General features: G+C 42.0%; 1 protein-coding gene across 5 annotated transcripts in view; it reads right to left on the reverse strand.

The window, feature by feature from the left end:
• The window catches only part of NRG3 (neuregulin 3), a 1,032,879-nt gene extending 1,018,328 nt beyond the window's left edge, over positions 1-14,551 (reverse strand). For 3 of the 5 annotated variants that reach the window (XM_045567954.1, XM_045567953.1, XM_045567951.1), the window contains exon 1: positions 13,574-14,551. In XM_045567954.1, the coding sequence (XP_045423910.1) occupies positions 13,574-14,405 (832 nt within the window). In that variant the 5' untranslated portion in view covers positions 14,406-14,551. The remainder of the gene's footprint in view (positions 1-13,573) is intronic. The other 2 variants (XM_045567956.1, XM_045567952.1) reach the window with 2 other exon arrangements.
• Between the last annotated feature and the right edge of the window lie 539 nt (positions 14,552-15,090).

Below are 15,090 nucleotides of genomic sequence, written 5' to 3' on the forward strand. Positions count from 1 at the left end.
CCACTGGCTATTAATACTAATTTAACATTTGCACTTACACAGTGCTACAGCCCCTCTATCTGGTAACAACGAGCAACCAAGTGAGCCAGCAAGAGTGATGAATCTGAGTCTTATCTGAAGGTTCTGCTTTACAGTGAACAACGTGGGTGACACAACTAATTTTAGCTGCCGATATGCAAACGAACGGATGTGGTTCTCCAGTCTATGGCAGGCACTCTCTGGCAGGCCCTGTGAGAGCCTCATCTTACACAGATGCCCAGTATTTTCCCTCTCTCATTCCTCACCCTGTGATGAGTGCAGATGGAATGGACAGCAGCATTCCTTTCAAATGCTACACAACGTCAGCATTCAATCCCAAAAGGTGCTGAGTGGCTTCTGCAAAGAGGACTTCAGATGGGACCAGACAGGTGATGTGGCAATCAATTCATAAAGGAGTTTTTGCCTCTGAAAAATCTGAAGGCAGTCACAGGTTAATTCAGCTGAAGCAGTGAAATCAAGAGTTCCTTCTTGTGATTCTCCGTGTTTCTCTACTTGCAAATTTTTAGATATTCGAAAGCTGTTATTTTGGGTTAAATCTAGGGCTGTGTTGATGTGACTATGGATAAACTAAACATCCTTAAAACACGCCAATTCTATTGCTTCTTGCAGCATTCTGAAGAGGTACTGGAATGAAGTCAATTCTTAAATATATCTAGCACAAATCAGAGACAATATCTTTAAATGATTTGGAACAAGTTAGCCTCAGAAAATCTTTAAAATTTGCCATTCATTCCTCCCTCCAAGTTATCCTGGAAACCTGGCACCTTTTGAAAATACCACAGATATTGTATCACTTCCTTGCACCCATCCTTACTGTGGCTTAACATAGAGTCAAGCTATGTCCCCCAATCCCTCCCTCCTTAACCAAGCCCTGCCTGGAGGAAAAGGTGAGGCTGTCTCATTATTTCCCAGGTGAGGCCCTGTCTTCCCCTCAGGCCAGACCCCTCACTGATCTTTCTCTCCCTTGGCCTCAATTCTCCCTTGAAACTACCTTTGTCTGCTCTAATCACTACTTTCTAAAATGCAATACTTTTCTGTTGGAATCACACATTTTAGCACTTAATTATTCTGTGGTACATATGTTCTTGTCTTCTCAACAAAACCACAGATGCAGATGATGAATTATCTGAATTATCTTTCTGGTGTATCGCTCACTTTAATGTTTGCAGAATTGGCATAAAGCCACTCTTAGGATACAAGTATGTTTTTACATGTGTAAGATGTATGAAAAATGTGGTGACTTACGTTGTATCAAAAACACTCCTGATACAGGTGAAAGTTCCGTTTAATATAAACACAAAGGATCTACTCCAAAAAGCTGAAGTCAAAAAGGAACATGGGTATGTGTCCCCATGAATTCTCACTGAGAGAGAACCCTGAAAACAAAGGAAAATGCTGAAGCCAAGAAGACCCTCCTTGCACCTACCAGACTATAAGGCTTGAAAAACAAACATTCAGAGCTACAATCCAATATCTGTAAATGGAAAAATCCATAAATTCAGGCCATCACCCTGGTAGCACGAACTGGTAAACACCAAAGGAATGTTTTTAAAGTTTTCCTTTATTTTTGTAGCTTCTATTGATGTCCACAAAAAGTAGACAAATCATGAATTTTGACAAACTGAACCACTCATATAACCAGAACCCATATGGAAAGCATAATATTATCAATACCACTACAGGGACCTTGGCTCCCCTTCCCTTCACTGCTTCCTCCCCAAAGATAATGACTATTTTGACTTCTGGTAAACATTAACTCATTAAACTTCCATCTACTATACCCTTATAAGGTCAAGGCCCAGGGTAAGACACTCTGCCTTCAATAAGGCATTATTTCTCATGAGCAAATGGAATTCCATTTGCATTTCTACACATCTGCATTTCACAGTAGGAGCCCAACTCAGTCAACACTTGAATGCTGACACCACCAATTAAAACTGCAGTCCCCAACCGCCAGGCGTAGGACCAGTACCAGACCAGTACCTGTCTGTGACCTGTCAGGAACCAGGCCCTACGGTAGGCCAGCAAGCAAAGCTTCACCTGTATTTACCGCTGCTTTCCCTCTGCCCCGCCCTCCACCGTGGAAAACCTGTCTTCCATGAAACTGTCCCTGGGGCCTAAAAGATTGGGGACCACTGAATTAAGACACACTCTTAGACATAAAGAAAAAAAAAACACAGAACCAAAACCAATAATTGAACTGATTCATGAAGCTTCTTTACTTTTTTCAAAAGTATAACAACTTCTGACTAGAAAGATAATTTGTGACCCTTAACTAAAACTTAGAATACAGAAAAAAATACAATAAATTAAACAGTATTCCTATTCTACCATCTAGAAATAACCACCATTAACAATTTGGTATACTTCTTTGAACACAGTTACTCTATATTAAATCCAGTAATTAATATAGCTTAATATAGTTGATATTTTATATAATTTTCTACCCAAAAGTTTTAAATATTATATCAAAAATATTTTCCAGTATCCTTATATTATGAAAAACTTAATGGCTTTGAAATATTTATCACATGAGTAAACAAAAACATATTTATATATTATTTATTTCATTTTAACCTAAAACATACAAATGTACATTCACTTGCCAAATATTTGGATATAGAGTTCATGGTTTTTCTCTGATTAAATATCTGTTGTCTTTCTCATGTATATGAGAACCACACCCATAATGTATATTGTGTATTTCTGGTTCAGTTTATTTATTGTGCAGTAAGAACTTAAGGTGCAAAACAATCAAAGTACATTATTTCTTATGGGTATATAAATATATTCTACCATAAATGGGCTCACAACTTCTTCAACAAGCATTTTTTTAAATGACTTATTTTTATGAAGTACATCCAATGTAATCAACTTAGTTTTAATAGAAACCAAATGGCCAAGTGCAGAGGGCCGCCTGTAATACCAGCATTTTGGGAGGCCGAGACAGGAGAATCACTTGAGGCCAGAAGTTTGAGACCAGCTTGGGCAGCGTAAGGAGACCCCATTTCTACAAAAAACAGAAAAATTAGCTGGGCCTGGTGGTGCACACCTGTAGTCTCAGCTACTCAAGAGACTGAGGCAGGAAGATCACTTGAGCCCAGGAATTCGAGGCTGCAGTGAGCTATGATCGTGCCACTGTAATTCAGCCAAGGTGGCAGAGCAAGCCTATCTCCAAATAGAAACCACAATCAATAAATAGGTTTGCATAACACTTAAACACATTACCTAATTATAGTAACAGGAACAACCCACATAAACAGGTTTGCTAATACAACTAATATTCGGTAAACACACCTTTCATTTGGAGAAGGTGGAAGGGCTACCAACTATAACTGTTCAGCATGGAGTGGGCATTTGTCAGTGTTTTAGGGATACAAAAATAGTATTATACTGAAAAGCCAATTAAATAGAATTCAGTCAAGATGCCATTTAATACATAAACATTTCTACATCTCCTTTTCTTTCTCTTACTTTCTAGAGTATCTAGATTTTGCCACCAGGCTGACGAAAGATTTCGCCTTACAATAAATTTGTGTGAACAATCCCACTGCCCCCTTCTTTATGAGCATAGCTATCATTGTTAGTTCACAGGACTCATTCATGGTCTTATGACATTTTGACAATACAGGCTTCCTGACATTACACTATTCCTACCCTTCAGCAAGGCTATTCAAAGACTGTCACATGACCTTAGTATTTGACCTATTTCTATTTTCTTTTCGTGAGTTTCTAAAAGTACCAATCACAATTATCTTTCATAACCAACAGAGTATTTCTCTTTTAATTAAAAGAACACTTGGCACACAAAAATGTCAAACAAGTAAGCAATGATTAGGTCTAGTTTATAGTATTGTTGGAAAAATATGAAGGTATCACCAATATTTCTTTTTAGAACTGGTGGATAACCAATGGTGGGTACCTTGCAGTATGGCTCCAAGATGGAATTCAGATGTTCTGCAGGAGGCATTGCATATGATGCAACTCCCATCATTTCTTTGGTAGGGTCAGTATAGTAGTGTCTGAAGAACTGAAAAGATGTCATTTCAAATGCTCCCTGACACATTTCTATTGATTAGTCTCAGCATATGCTGCAGTAACTATTGCAATCAAAAGTAGGTTTGGAACGTGAAGAGGAAGACAATTTTGACTGGATTTTAGGAAGCACAGAAATAAAGTCTATAACTTTTCTTTCTTTGTTGTATTGAATCACCTACAAGTAGCAATAGAAAACAGAGTTAAGAAGATCAAGAAATACAAGTTTACAGGTGGGGAATTATTGCTCACTGGGTATAAAGACTCAGTTATGCAGGATGAATAAGTTCTAGAAATCTTCTGTACAACACAGTACCTAGTTAACAATATGGTATTGCACAAATTAAAATATGTTAAGAGGATAGATCTCATGTTAAATGTTCTATCTCAAAAAAAATCACAAAAGAACACAAGAAATTTTTGGGAGGTAATGTATATATATTTAGTAGCTTTACTGTGGTAGTGGTATCAGGGGTATACACATATGTCCAAACTCATAAAAATGTACACATTACATGTGTGTTATTTTTTGTACACTCATTCTTTGGTATCCAAGAGGGATTGCTTAGAGGATCCCTCCCTCACCCCAGGATATCAACATCCAAGGATCCTTAAGTCTCTTCTATAAAATGACATGGTATTTACATATAACCTATGCACAGCCTCCTATATACCTTATATTATCTCTAGATTACTCATAATACCTAATGCAGTTTAAATGTTATGTAATTGGTTGTTATTCTCTATTGGTTTTTATTTGTATTATTTTTTATTGCTGAATTGTTATTTTTAATTTTTAATTTTTTTGAATATTTCTGTCCCCCGGTTGGTTAAATCCATGGATGAAGAACCCTCAGATACAGAAAGCCCAATGTATATCAATCATACCTCAATAAAATGTTTTAAAAAAGATGTTTAGAGAAACACATTCTTTAACTTTTGTTGAAACATGAATTTCTCCTTAGTATAAAAACTAGCCAGTTTCTCTAGTTAGAAAGACTCCTTTTTACCAGAGCAAAGAACTAACTGGTACAGATATGAACCATTTATGGAGTTTATAATGGCAAATGCTACTATCTATGTTTGAAGTGTTTGAAAGAGGCAATGTCCACAGATACATTGTCACGGTAGCAATGGGCTAGGTAACTTTGATTAAGGTGAGGAGAGATTACCTATAAAACAATCTTCTGATCTTCTTCACTGTCCAAACTATGTAATTTCTGCATGTCCTAGGCAAATTATATAACCTCTACGTCTAGCTCAATTACCTCCATGACTGAGATAATCAAACCCAGGCTCCAGGCCTACATAGGACTATCTTTGAGTCCTTATTACAAAATTAAATAAAACAAAATATGTACAGTACTCTGTGACCTGGCACATAGTAACGTTCCACAGATGGCAGCTCTCGTTTTTATTATTACCTAAATTCTCAAGCCCCTTCCAAAATTAAGATCTTATGAATAATCCTTCCACATTACTAAAAGTAAAATTCAAGGAACAGAAATCAAGAAAATCTGATCTCCAAATAGTGATGAAGGTGAGGCTTTCTCTTTTAGTGAACTTCTAGCTCCCTGGAAAGTCACGGCAAAATCATGCAGGGGTCACATGTAGTCCTGGGGAGGATACTTTAGGAAGTAGGGTGATACATTCAAGAATTCTTATCAATGGTTTAGCATAAAAATTCTACTCTCATAATCCTGGTTGTAACGTGTTAATGCTAAAGTAGCTGCATGGATTCAGATGATCCTTTTAAAAAAAAAAATACCCTGAGCACCTATGTTGCATCTATGATATACACTATCACTTCCAGGAAAAGACTGCAAAGAAAAAAATCTTACCATTGGAAGCTGCTAAATTTCTATTATTAAACTGAATTCTGAATTGAGTTTGCAGGTTTGTTTCAGGCTAACCTCTTTTTATACCCAGGAATAGCAATCTGTGATTTATGTGCAATCACCAACCTATCTTGAAAAATAAAAGTTTATAACAACAACAAAAAGTAATATTTTGAAATATAATTCAGGATGAAGCTTCCAACAAACACAGACCTGTAGCAAGATAATTCCAAAATGTTAATATTAAGGTTGCCCAAAGTACAAACACACACAGTACATCTTAAAGAGCTCTTTGATAGATGCAGTCAACCCATTAATCCCCGAGAACCCAATTCATAGTAACCGCTAAGAGGGGAATAGAATGCAATGCAGATATTGCTCATTTTTACTTAAATTCTCTGTAAAGTCTAAGGACCCGAGGACAATTAGATAGTGTTTGAATGGCACAAAAGGGAGCTTTGCACATTTTTTCCTATATCAAGAATCTTGAGATTTCTATAGACTTCAGATTTCCAGATCATTCAGCAATCTCACTCATTTTCCCCACAACTTTAGCTCCCCTCTTTGATAAACATATGCCAGAAATAGGCTTTAAAAAATATCCACCAAGCAAAGGATGAGAAATGGTAGCCTCCAGTTTGTGGCTAAACTTCCAGAGTAATCAGAGGTAGATTTCCACACCATATTTTACTGTGTGTGCCAGGGTATCAGAGAAGAAAATAGGAGAAATCCAAGGGCATATAAGAACAATAATCTCGGCCGGGCGCGGTGGCTCACGCCTGTAATCCTAGCTCTGGGAGGCCGAGGCGGGTGGATCGCTCGAGGTCAGGAGTTCGAGACCAGCCTGAGCAAGAGTGAGACCCCGTCTCTACTAAAAATAGAAAGAAATTATCTGGCCAACTAAAAATATATATACAAAAAAAATTAGCCGGGCATGGTGGCTCATGCCTGTAGTCCCAGCTACTCGGGAGGCTGAGGCAGTAGGATCGCTTAAGCCCAGGAGTCTGAGGTTGCTGTGAGCTAGGCTGACGCCACGGCACTCACTCTAGCCCGGGTAACAAAGTGAGACTCTGTCTCAAAAAAAAAAAAAAAAAAGAACAATAATCTCTCATTGTGATGAAAGATGCTTCAAACTAGGTAGCAAACCAGCTCTAATATTTCAACAGAATTCAATGGCCTGATGTTCCCTTGGATGAAAATAACCAGTCTAATGACTTTCCATTTCACTTCATATAAAAACAGAACTGTTTTACAGCTTACAAACTCTTTTGGGAGTGGAATACAAGTCAGGTTATTGTCATCACCCTCATATGCCAGGGGAGGAAGTTAAAGTTCAGAAAGATTAAATTGGCTCTTTAAGGATACACAGCTACTATATCAAAGTTCCTAAAAGATACAGACACAACTGACTCACATATTCAATATTGTTACCTACTACAGGAATCACTTTCTTAAGTCATTCCTTGGGAGTTAGCTAACTCTCCTCAGCAAACTGGCTGTTACCAATACTGCCTGGGAGGAACACACCAATGGAGCCCATACCAGACCAAACTCAAGGAAGCCAGCACTCCTCTGTAATCCACAGTTCAGCTATGCTTTTACCGACACTCAGTAGGGATAACAGACTTAGTTAGTTATGCTAGTAGTTCTTACGTTAATTATGTAATTTAGTTAGATATTACGTAAGCCAATGATACACAATTGTGGATATGAAAGTTAATTGTGGTTTCTATTAAAATGTTGAATGCTTTGAAGAATCTCCACGAGGTGAGTTTTTTCTTTAAAAAAAAAAAAGAAAGAAAGAAACTTTGAATTATGGGAGCAAGAAAACTATAAAAGATTTCCAGGGCAGGGGTGTATTATAGTACTTATAAGGAATCGGCATAAAGATTCCTTCACTCCAGTCTTGTGTGGCTTACAAAAAAAAAAAAAAATGCTAAGCTTAAACCAGTAGACACATACTCAAAAAAAAGCCTTGGCCTACATCAAGGCATGGGAGAATAAATGTGCTGGTTTTAAGTTTTAGTTTTCTGCTTTTTCAACCATTACTTTTACAAACTTTTAAAATCAAACAATAAACTAGCAGCATTGCAATGACCCCAAATAGATGTTTAATAAATTAAAACACTGAAACATATGCCATATGCTATGAAAACATAATTATACAAATATATATAATAACATATTCATTTATGCTAAATTGTACAACTGTGTTGTGGACTCAGATAATAAATGCTATCAAAATTAATGATTTGTCTACCAATCTGTGTGGGAAAATAAATGGCCATTAGTCTTCTACCAAGTTTTTGAAATTGTTCTTAATTTTTTTTAATCACCAAGACACTTAAATAACTCAATTACTTAAATGGGTAGAATTATTTTTCTTAACTTTCTACATCAACCTAAGCAGTCTAACATGTCTTACGAAAAGGGTTAACTTTTAAAACAACTTGAAATGACATGGAGAAAATTAAGAACATCTAAGAAAGTTTCCTTTAATAAGTATTGACTGCTTGTACTACAGCCTAAGAAATAGAGGCAAAAAAAAAAAAAAATCAAAAAGGCTGTAAGCAACCTTCAGGCTTCAGATAGAGCCATGATTCAACTATAAAATGCTGGGGAATGTAGAAATACATTAAGTCTTCAGTGAAGGTAGTAAAAATGGAAAATCAAACAAAACATGTGTCTTATGATTTCCATTTATAACAGCATTAACAGGAAACATCTATTTAGGTATGTTTTGATCCTGATATTACAAAGCTTCCAACTGAGTCCATTCCTCCCACCTGCCTCCACTGGGCACATGGTTCTGGATGGAACACTTCCTCAGGTGTAGACAAGTAAAAATTCTAGGATCTCAAAATGCCTCAGTGGTATTTGTCAAGGCAGTACCAGCTCTTTGTCTTACCCAACACATGAGTCTGAAGATAAAAACAAATTAAAAAAAATAGAAAAATGAATTTCAGTTCTATTCAGAAGTAATTCAAATATATTTTAAAGACTTAAATTTATGGCTTTTGCCTTTCTTATAGGTTTCAGGGCCAACTTTCATGTTCCATTTTTGACATCACATATAGAGTATCGAGATACATTTCACAATGGATATGAGAGATTATGAGGAAAGAATTTCTACAAAAGCAAGTTGAAATCAGCTTTCTTCTCACTGTGGTATGAAGAGGAGGAAGGGCTGGGAAAGTACTCCACAGAGAAGAGAGATCCTGTTTCTCTACACACTGGCTCTCCCAGGATGGCACTGATTTCAAACTGAACCAACAATCCTGGTCTAGCCCAGCCTGGATTTAGAAAAGCTGGGCTCTTTAGTAACAAAGAGAAATTGCCACGAACCAGATTTTTTGTCTACCTTTTTTTTCTTTCCCACAAGCTTGTGTATCAAAGCTGTATGTTTAAAAAAAAAAAAAAGTCTACACGGAAACGGCACAAATACAAAGGTGGCTGAATTCACCAATCAGGGTGAAAACTTGAAAAAGGGACTCTCAATTAACAACACCACCTCCAATCCCCTCTCTCAGTCATGAAGAATTGAGGAGGAATGCTTAAACCACACTGTCTTAATGCACTGAGACCAAACTAAAAAGGGCCCTAAAAATAGCCTTGCCAATCTACGCCCACTCCCGCCCCCCTTTTTTTTATTAGGACCATGAAGTGCAACATAAGTGTCTGAAGAACAAAATTGTACAGTATAATTGATTAAAGCAGAAAAGTCTCATAATCCTGTATTAAGGCCAAAGGAAATCAAAACACACTCGGGTTGTAGCATGTACTCATAAAAAAAGCTCTCAATTGGATTTCATAAGGAATATTGATCTTGAGCTCCGAATTCTCTCACTTTGGCTACCACACATGATTGGGGTCAGTACCATTTACGTTGCAATGTGACTCATGTAGACAGAACACAATGTATAGGAATAACTTTATTTAAACAAGTTATATCTGAGGCTGCTTATAAGGCAACCAAGAACACTGTTATTTAAGGGATGAAGAACAGAAAAATACTCAATTTCACCAATGGCTCTCTTTAAAATTATAATAGGTATAATCAGGTAAAGTTTTTAAATAGACTTGATTAAATTAAAATTGCCTCCCCACCATGTTAAACACCAATGATACCTTTTACATTTATGTCTTCTCTAAATACACTATTTAATATCTGTGATATTATTCATTGAAATTAACCATGTACCTTCCAAATATAACCCAAAGAACAACCCATTAAAAGAGACTCTTTTTCTTTAGTATTTGAATTTAGCCAATGACTCTGGCCTATTACCTGTTAAACAGTGCTTTCAGTTGAGTAAAATAATGCCAGCTGTCTAAAACAATTCATATTTGTATTGGCAATGTTCTACATATGTATTTCAAACCTGAAAACACAATTCAATATGCTTTAAAGGGAAAAGGCTGACTGTACATTGGTCAAACTCTGTTCCTTTACTCTCTGTGGTAACCTCCCTTTGGCTTGAAAAACTTGTAAACTAACCTACACTTTCAGATATTAAAATGCTTCAAAGATTTCTTTGGTGAAATAATCTCCCAGTGGCAATATGTTTAAGACATTTGTTTTTAAAGAATCTGAAGTGAAGGCAAGTACTGGGCAACTGGGGACCCAAGAATCCCAGTAACACTGAAGCAACTTTTGGTCCAGCTCATGGCCTAAAGAGTGGAGGATGGGAAGACAAGAGTCAACTTCCAATCACTTTCTCCTTCTGCCTTTCAAGTGTAATCTTTCTTTGTCTTTAATCCTACAGAAAATTAGAAACAGTCCTCTAAGCTGGGCCTTCCCCATAGTAAAATTAGCTTCTGCTTCCCAAAATCCTATTATCCATTAGCAAGCGTGTTTATACTCTGTGAACCAGCCTCTTCCATTCCAAAGAGCTGTTGCTGCCTTTACACACAGAAGCCCTGTGATTGATCTAAGATGAACACAAAGACATTCATTCTATAAGCCTTCAGACTTTCAACTGAAGAACAAAGATCCTGGCTACTAAAAAATTTGTAGGTTAGTTTCAGTTAAACGGAGCATCATCTTTAACACCATGTTCATATGCTACAACAGGATCCGTGACTTTCATTAATAGAAAAAGAAAGGAATGAAAAAACCTACTAAAGTATGGAGGTAGGAGCTGGGAAAAGGGAATTTCTCTCCTGGGAACTTTAGTGACATAATCAAAATAAGTGAAAAATATGAATGCCAGTGATCCACACCATTCTCAGCATTCAGTAGCAGTGCTGATAACCCCTCAAATGAAAGCTTAATTTCTTTCTGTGAATCATCTTGCAATCTTGTATGAAAAAAATAAACTATTCTTTTCTTTTAAATTACCATATAACTTACCTATTTAAACTCACCCTTTATAGAAACTACATAATCTACCTTACATTAAAATTTCCCTTGTTGGTATGTGCAAACCAGGTCCATTTCTGCTTGATTTTGCATACTTGAGGCATATACCTTAATTCAACATTCAACTTCTTGTAAACAGTTTTAAAAATAGAAAGAACTGGACCTCTGATATAGATAAAACAAATATTGCTTGTATGTCTACGTGAACATTAACACCATTTACAGATTTTTCCCCTCTTTTCCTTGGGGCTGAGAGCCCTGTCAATAATCATTTCTTATTAAACAGGCTGCCATTCTCTTCTACAGAGTCTAGGAAGAGAGCATGGAGGGGTAGAAATAATTACCTTGGGCTTTTCTTTAAAGACCTCCAGAATGGAATAAGGCGAGGAAATCAATTGAGAAAAAACATGAAATACCCACACCGTGTGCCATCCCCCCTTCTCACTCACACTCACTCACACACACACACACACACACACACACACAGGTTGGGAAATATACCCACACTCCATTATTCATATCAACGGCATCAAAACAGGAGATCAAAAATCTGGGGTCTTTAGGACAGACACATTTTCAATCCACCAAATATGCTCACAAATGCACTTGTGAAGCCCTTATATTTCCACCACAAAACTCAAGCTAGATGTGTTGAGAGTCTCCTCTCAACACCTCCTAAGAAAATGTGATCTCAAAAATGACTGCTTCAGTGGAAGGAGAGAGAAGCAGCAAGTTACTGGATCTACTGCCATTCTGGTTTATGGCAGATTCCTTCCTTCCTCTCTCCTAATTTATCTTCTAGCCTATTTTTTCCAAAGCAGAGTAGAGGCTTTTTCCTTCCCCTCTCCTGAACTTACTTACAAATACACTAAATCCTTTTCTCAAAAGTTTCAAGGGTTAAATAACACCCAGGGTAAAATCACAGGTCAGGGAAATGAAAAATTACCAGATGACTGAGAGCAACCCCGGTATTCCTACCAGCACTGAAGTGTTAATGATGAGCATTCTTCCTTTCCCCTAGATGGTATGGCTCAAAACATAAATGCAATCTAAAAACAGCAAAACCAGACAGTTTTTGCAAAACAGCCGTGCAAAGAACTTGAACTGGCAGGCTGGGGTTTGTCCTAAATAACCTTCACAGGTTGCACAAACTGTTCCCATGTCCTGATCAGATCAGATTAAGAAGGCTCCTGAGATTTCCCTAGAATAAGAACAAGGTGGGGGGTGGGAGGTCAATTAATCACCTAAAACATTTACAAAAATGTAGAGAAAATATACACCTCCTACACAAATAAATAGAAAGCTATCATGCTTTGGGTAAACTGGCCAATACTGGCATCAATTGAGCCCAGGTTGAAGATGCTACATTCAAAGGGTGACATGTTCTAAAAGGGTTGGATATTCTCAACACTGAGTGCAGAAAACTCTGTCGCAACCCGCCTATATTTTTCAGGCACAGAGGGAGAGGAGATAAGGTTCACACTCCACCTCTGGGAAAGGAACAAAAGCAAAGGCTTGGCGGAGCTGAAAAAACTCCTCCGTCAGGACCCTAGAGGTGGCAGCTCTGCAGGGCTCCCTTCATATTTCCTCCTAGTTAACTCACTCTCGGCGGACACAGAATCAATTTCTACACCTACGAATGGCCACGGGCAGGCTTGGGGGGTGATCAGTTTAGTCCTTCGCTGTGGATCGCCTCCTTTCACTACCTCTCCCAGTGGCTTCTAATTAACCCTTCCTGGTCCCGACCCGGGTCAGGGGCACTAGAAGCGTCTTCAGCTACATTCTACCGATATCTCCATCAATTCGTTACCCCACACACGGACCTAACTTCCCTTTGTGGTTTACAGTCGGTCAATTTGCATGTGCTTTTCTTTCTTTCCTTCCCACAGGCGGGCGGGGAAGGGACAGCGCATTCGGGAAGGGCCTCCCTCCCTGCCAGCCCTCTACAGGAACGGGAGCCGGGAGCTCGCCAGCAGGTCTGCAGTGAGGAGGGATCGCACTGGTGTTAACCCTTTGAAGGGGTTAAGAGCTCTGTTCTCATTTGGGACCCACTGAAGTGGAGCTCGACAGTCTCCCTCCCCTCCTTACCACCCCCACCTCCTCCCCGCCAACACGACCCAGAACAGGCTGGCACCTTCCCCCCATCCCCCGTGACCAGCTTTAACTAGCTCTCACTCTGTGCCCCAAACCTGGGATGGGGGAGGGGGCTTGCTAGAAGGCAGGCGGCAAGGGGCAAAGACAGCAGGAGGGCAGAAAGGAAACGCAGTAGTAAATCATAGTTGAGATAGTGTTTACTTACGAAATTTGGGGCTGGTGGTAGTTTCTGGTGTGGTGGTGGTAGTGGAGGAAGCGGAGGAAGAGGAGGAGGAGGCAGCATCCTGAAAGGGAGACAGGGTCCAGGAGGGAGTAGAATCATGAAGGTAGGAGGAGGTAGCATATGCCGCAGTGGGCCAGGAGGGCATTGCCTGGGTACTGAGGGTTCCTGGCACCGGGGGTCGGGAGCCCGGCGTGCTGCTACTGATGAAAGGGGCCGTGGTGGACAGGACCGTCGGGGGGGACGCAGTGTTCCGTGCTGTGGTGGAGCGCGGGCTGGCCCGGATGGGCACCCGGTGCCCGGGGAAGCGAGTGGGCGCCCGCGTGATGGTGGTCAGGCGGGTGCTAATCCGGTTGGGCGTCCTGGAGGAGGCGGCGCCGCCGGCGGAGGGGGTGGCGGGGGATGTGGTGGAAGTGGTCGTGGTCGTAGTCTCCATGGCCTTGGGGAAGGAGCTGGGCTTGGAGAGGAAGAAGGGGTCCTGGCCCATCCCCTTGGAGTCCACCAGGTCGGTGGGCACGTACTCCTTGACGGAGCCCACCACGATCCATTTGAGGAGCATGAGGCTGAGCCCCAGGCCGATGAAGCCGATAAACAGAGGCACCACGCACAGCCACGTCTGCTGCCGGTTCCACACGATGCAGTCGCTACAGCGTAACTCCCGGGGGGGCTCGGCCGCCCCTTCGCCGCCGCCGTCCGGGCCCCCGCCCGCCGCCGCCGCCGCCGCCGCCGCCGCAGCCGCCGCGGTGCCCTCCTCGGCCGAGGCGGCGGCTGCCGAAGCGGCACCAGGTGGCGAGGCAGCGGCCGCCCCTTCACTCATCCTAGGAGCCGGTCTTCACCTTCGCCCCCCCGAGGGCCGCGCCAGAGGCATGGGGCCGCGCGGGCCGGGCGCGGGCGCGGGCGCGGGCTCCGGCGGCGGCGGCGGGCTCGGGCGCAGGCAGCGGCCGCGGCGGCCGCATGCAAATCGGCTCCCTGCCCCCACGCCCCTCCCCCCGAGAGGCGGGCGGCGGGCGGGGAGGAGAGCGCGGGGGAGGGGACGCGGGCCGGGGAGGGGGCGGCGAGGAGCGCGGAAAAGGGGCGCGACGGGCCCCCTGCGCCGCCGGCCGGTCAGGGAGCGGCGGGGCGCGTCTGCTGCCCGCCGAGCGGCCTTCTGCGCGCCGGGGCCCCGAGCCCGCTGTCGCCGCCGCTGCTGCTGCTGTCGCCGCCGCTGCCGCCCGCCGCCTGCGTGCGCTCCAGCCGCGCCGGCATCCTCGGGGCACCGCGCCCGGCCCGCTCCCTGGGGCGCCCGCCCGCGCCGCTGCCGGGCCTCGCGCCGCCGCCTTTAGGGGCCGAGCCCGCCGGCCGCGGGGTGCCGGGCGCCGCCGAGCCGCATTCCGACACAGAGGGCCGGCGCGCCGCGTCCCTCGGCGGCTGCTCCGCGAGCCGGGGCGGTGAGGCGCACCTGTTCTTCAGCCGGCCCGCAGCCAACCCTCGGACGGCGCTCTCCGGGAGAGACCAATCCGAGC

Source organism: Lemur catta, chromosome 14 (genome assembly GCF_020740605.2).
Source record: "Lemur catta isolate mLemCat1 chromosome 14, mLemCat1.pri, whole genome shotgun sequence".
Classification (NCBI taxonomy): domain Eukaryota; kingdom Metazoa; phylum Chordata; class Mammalia; order Primates; family Lemuridae; genus Lemur; species Lemur catta.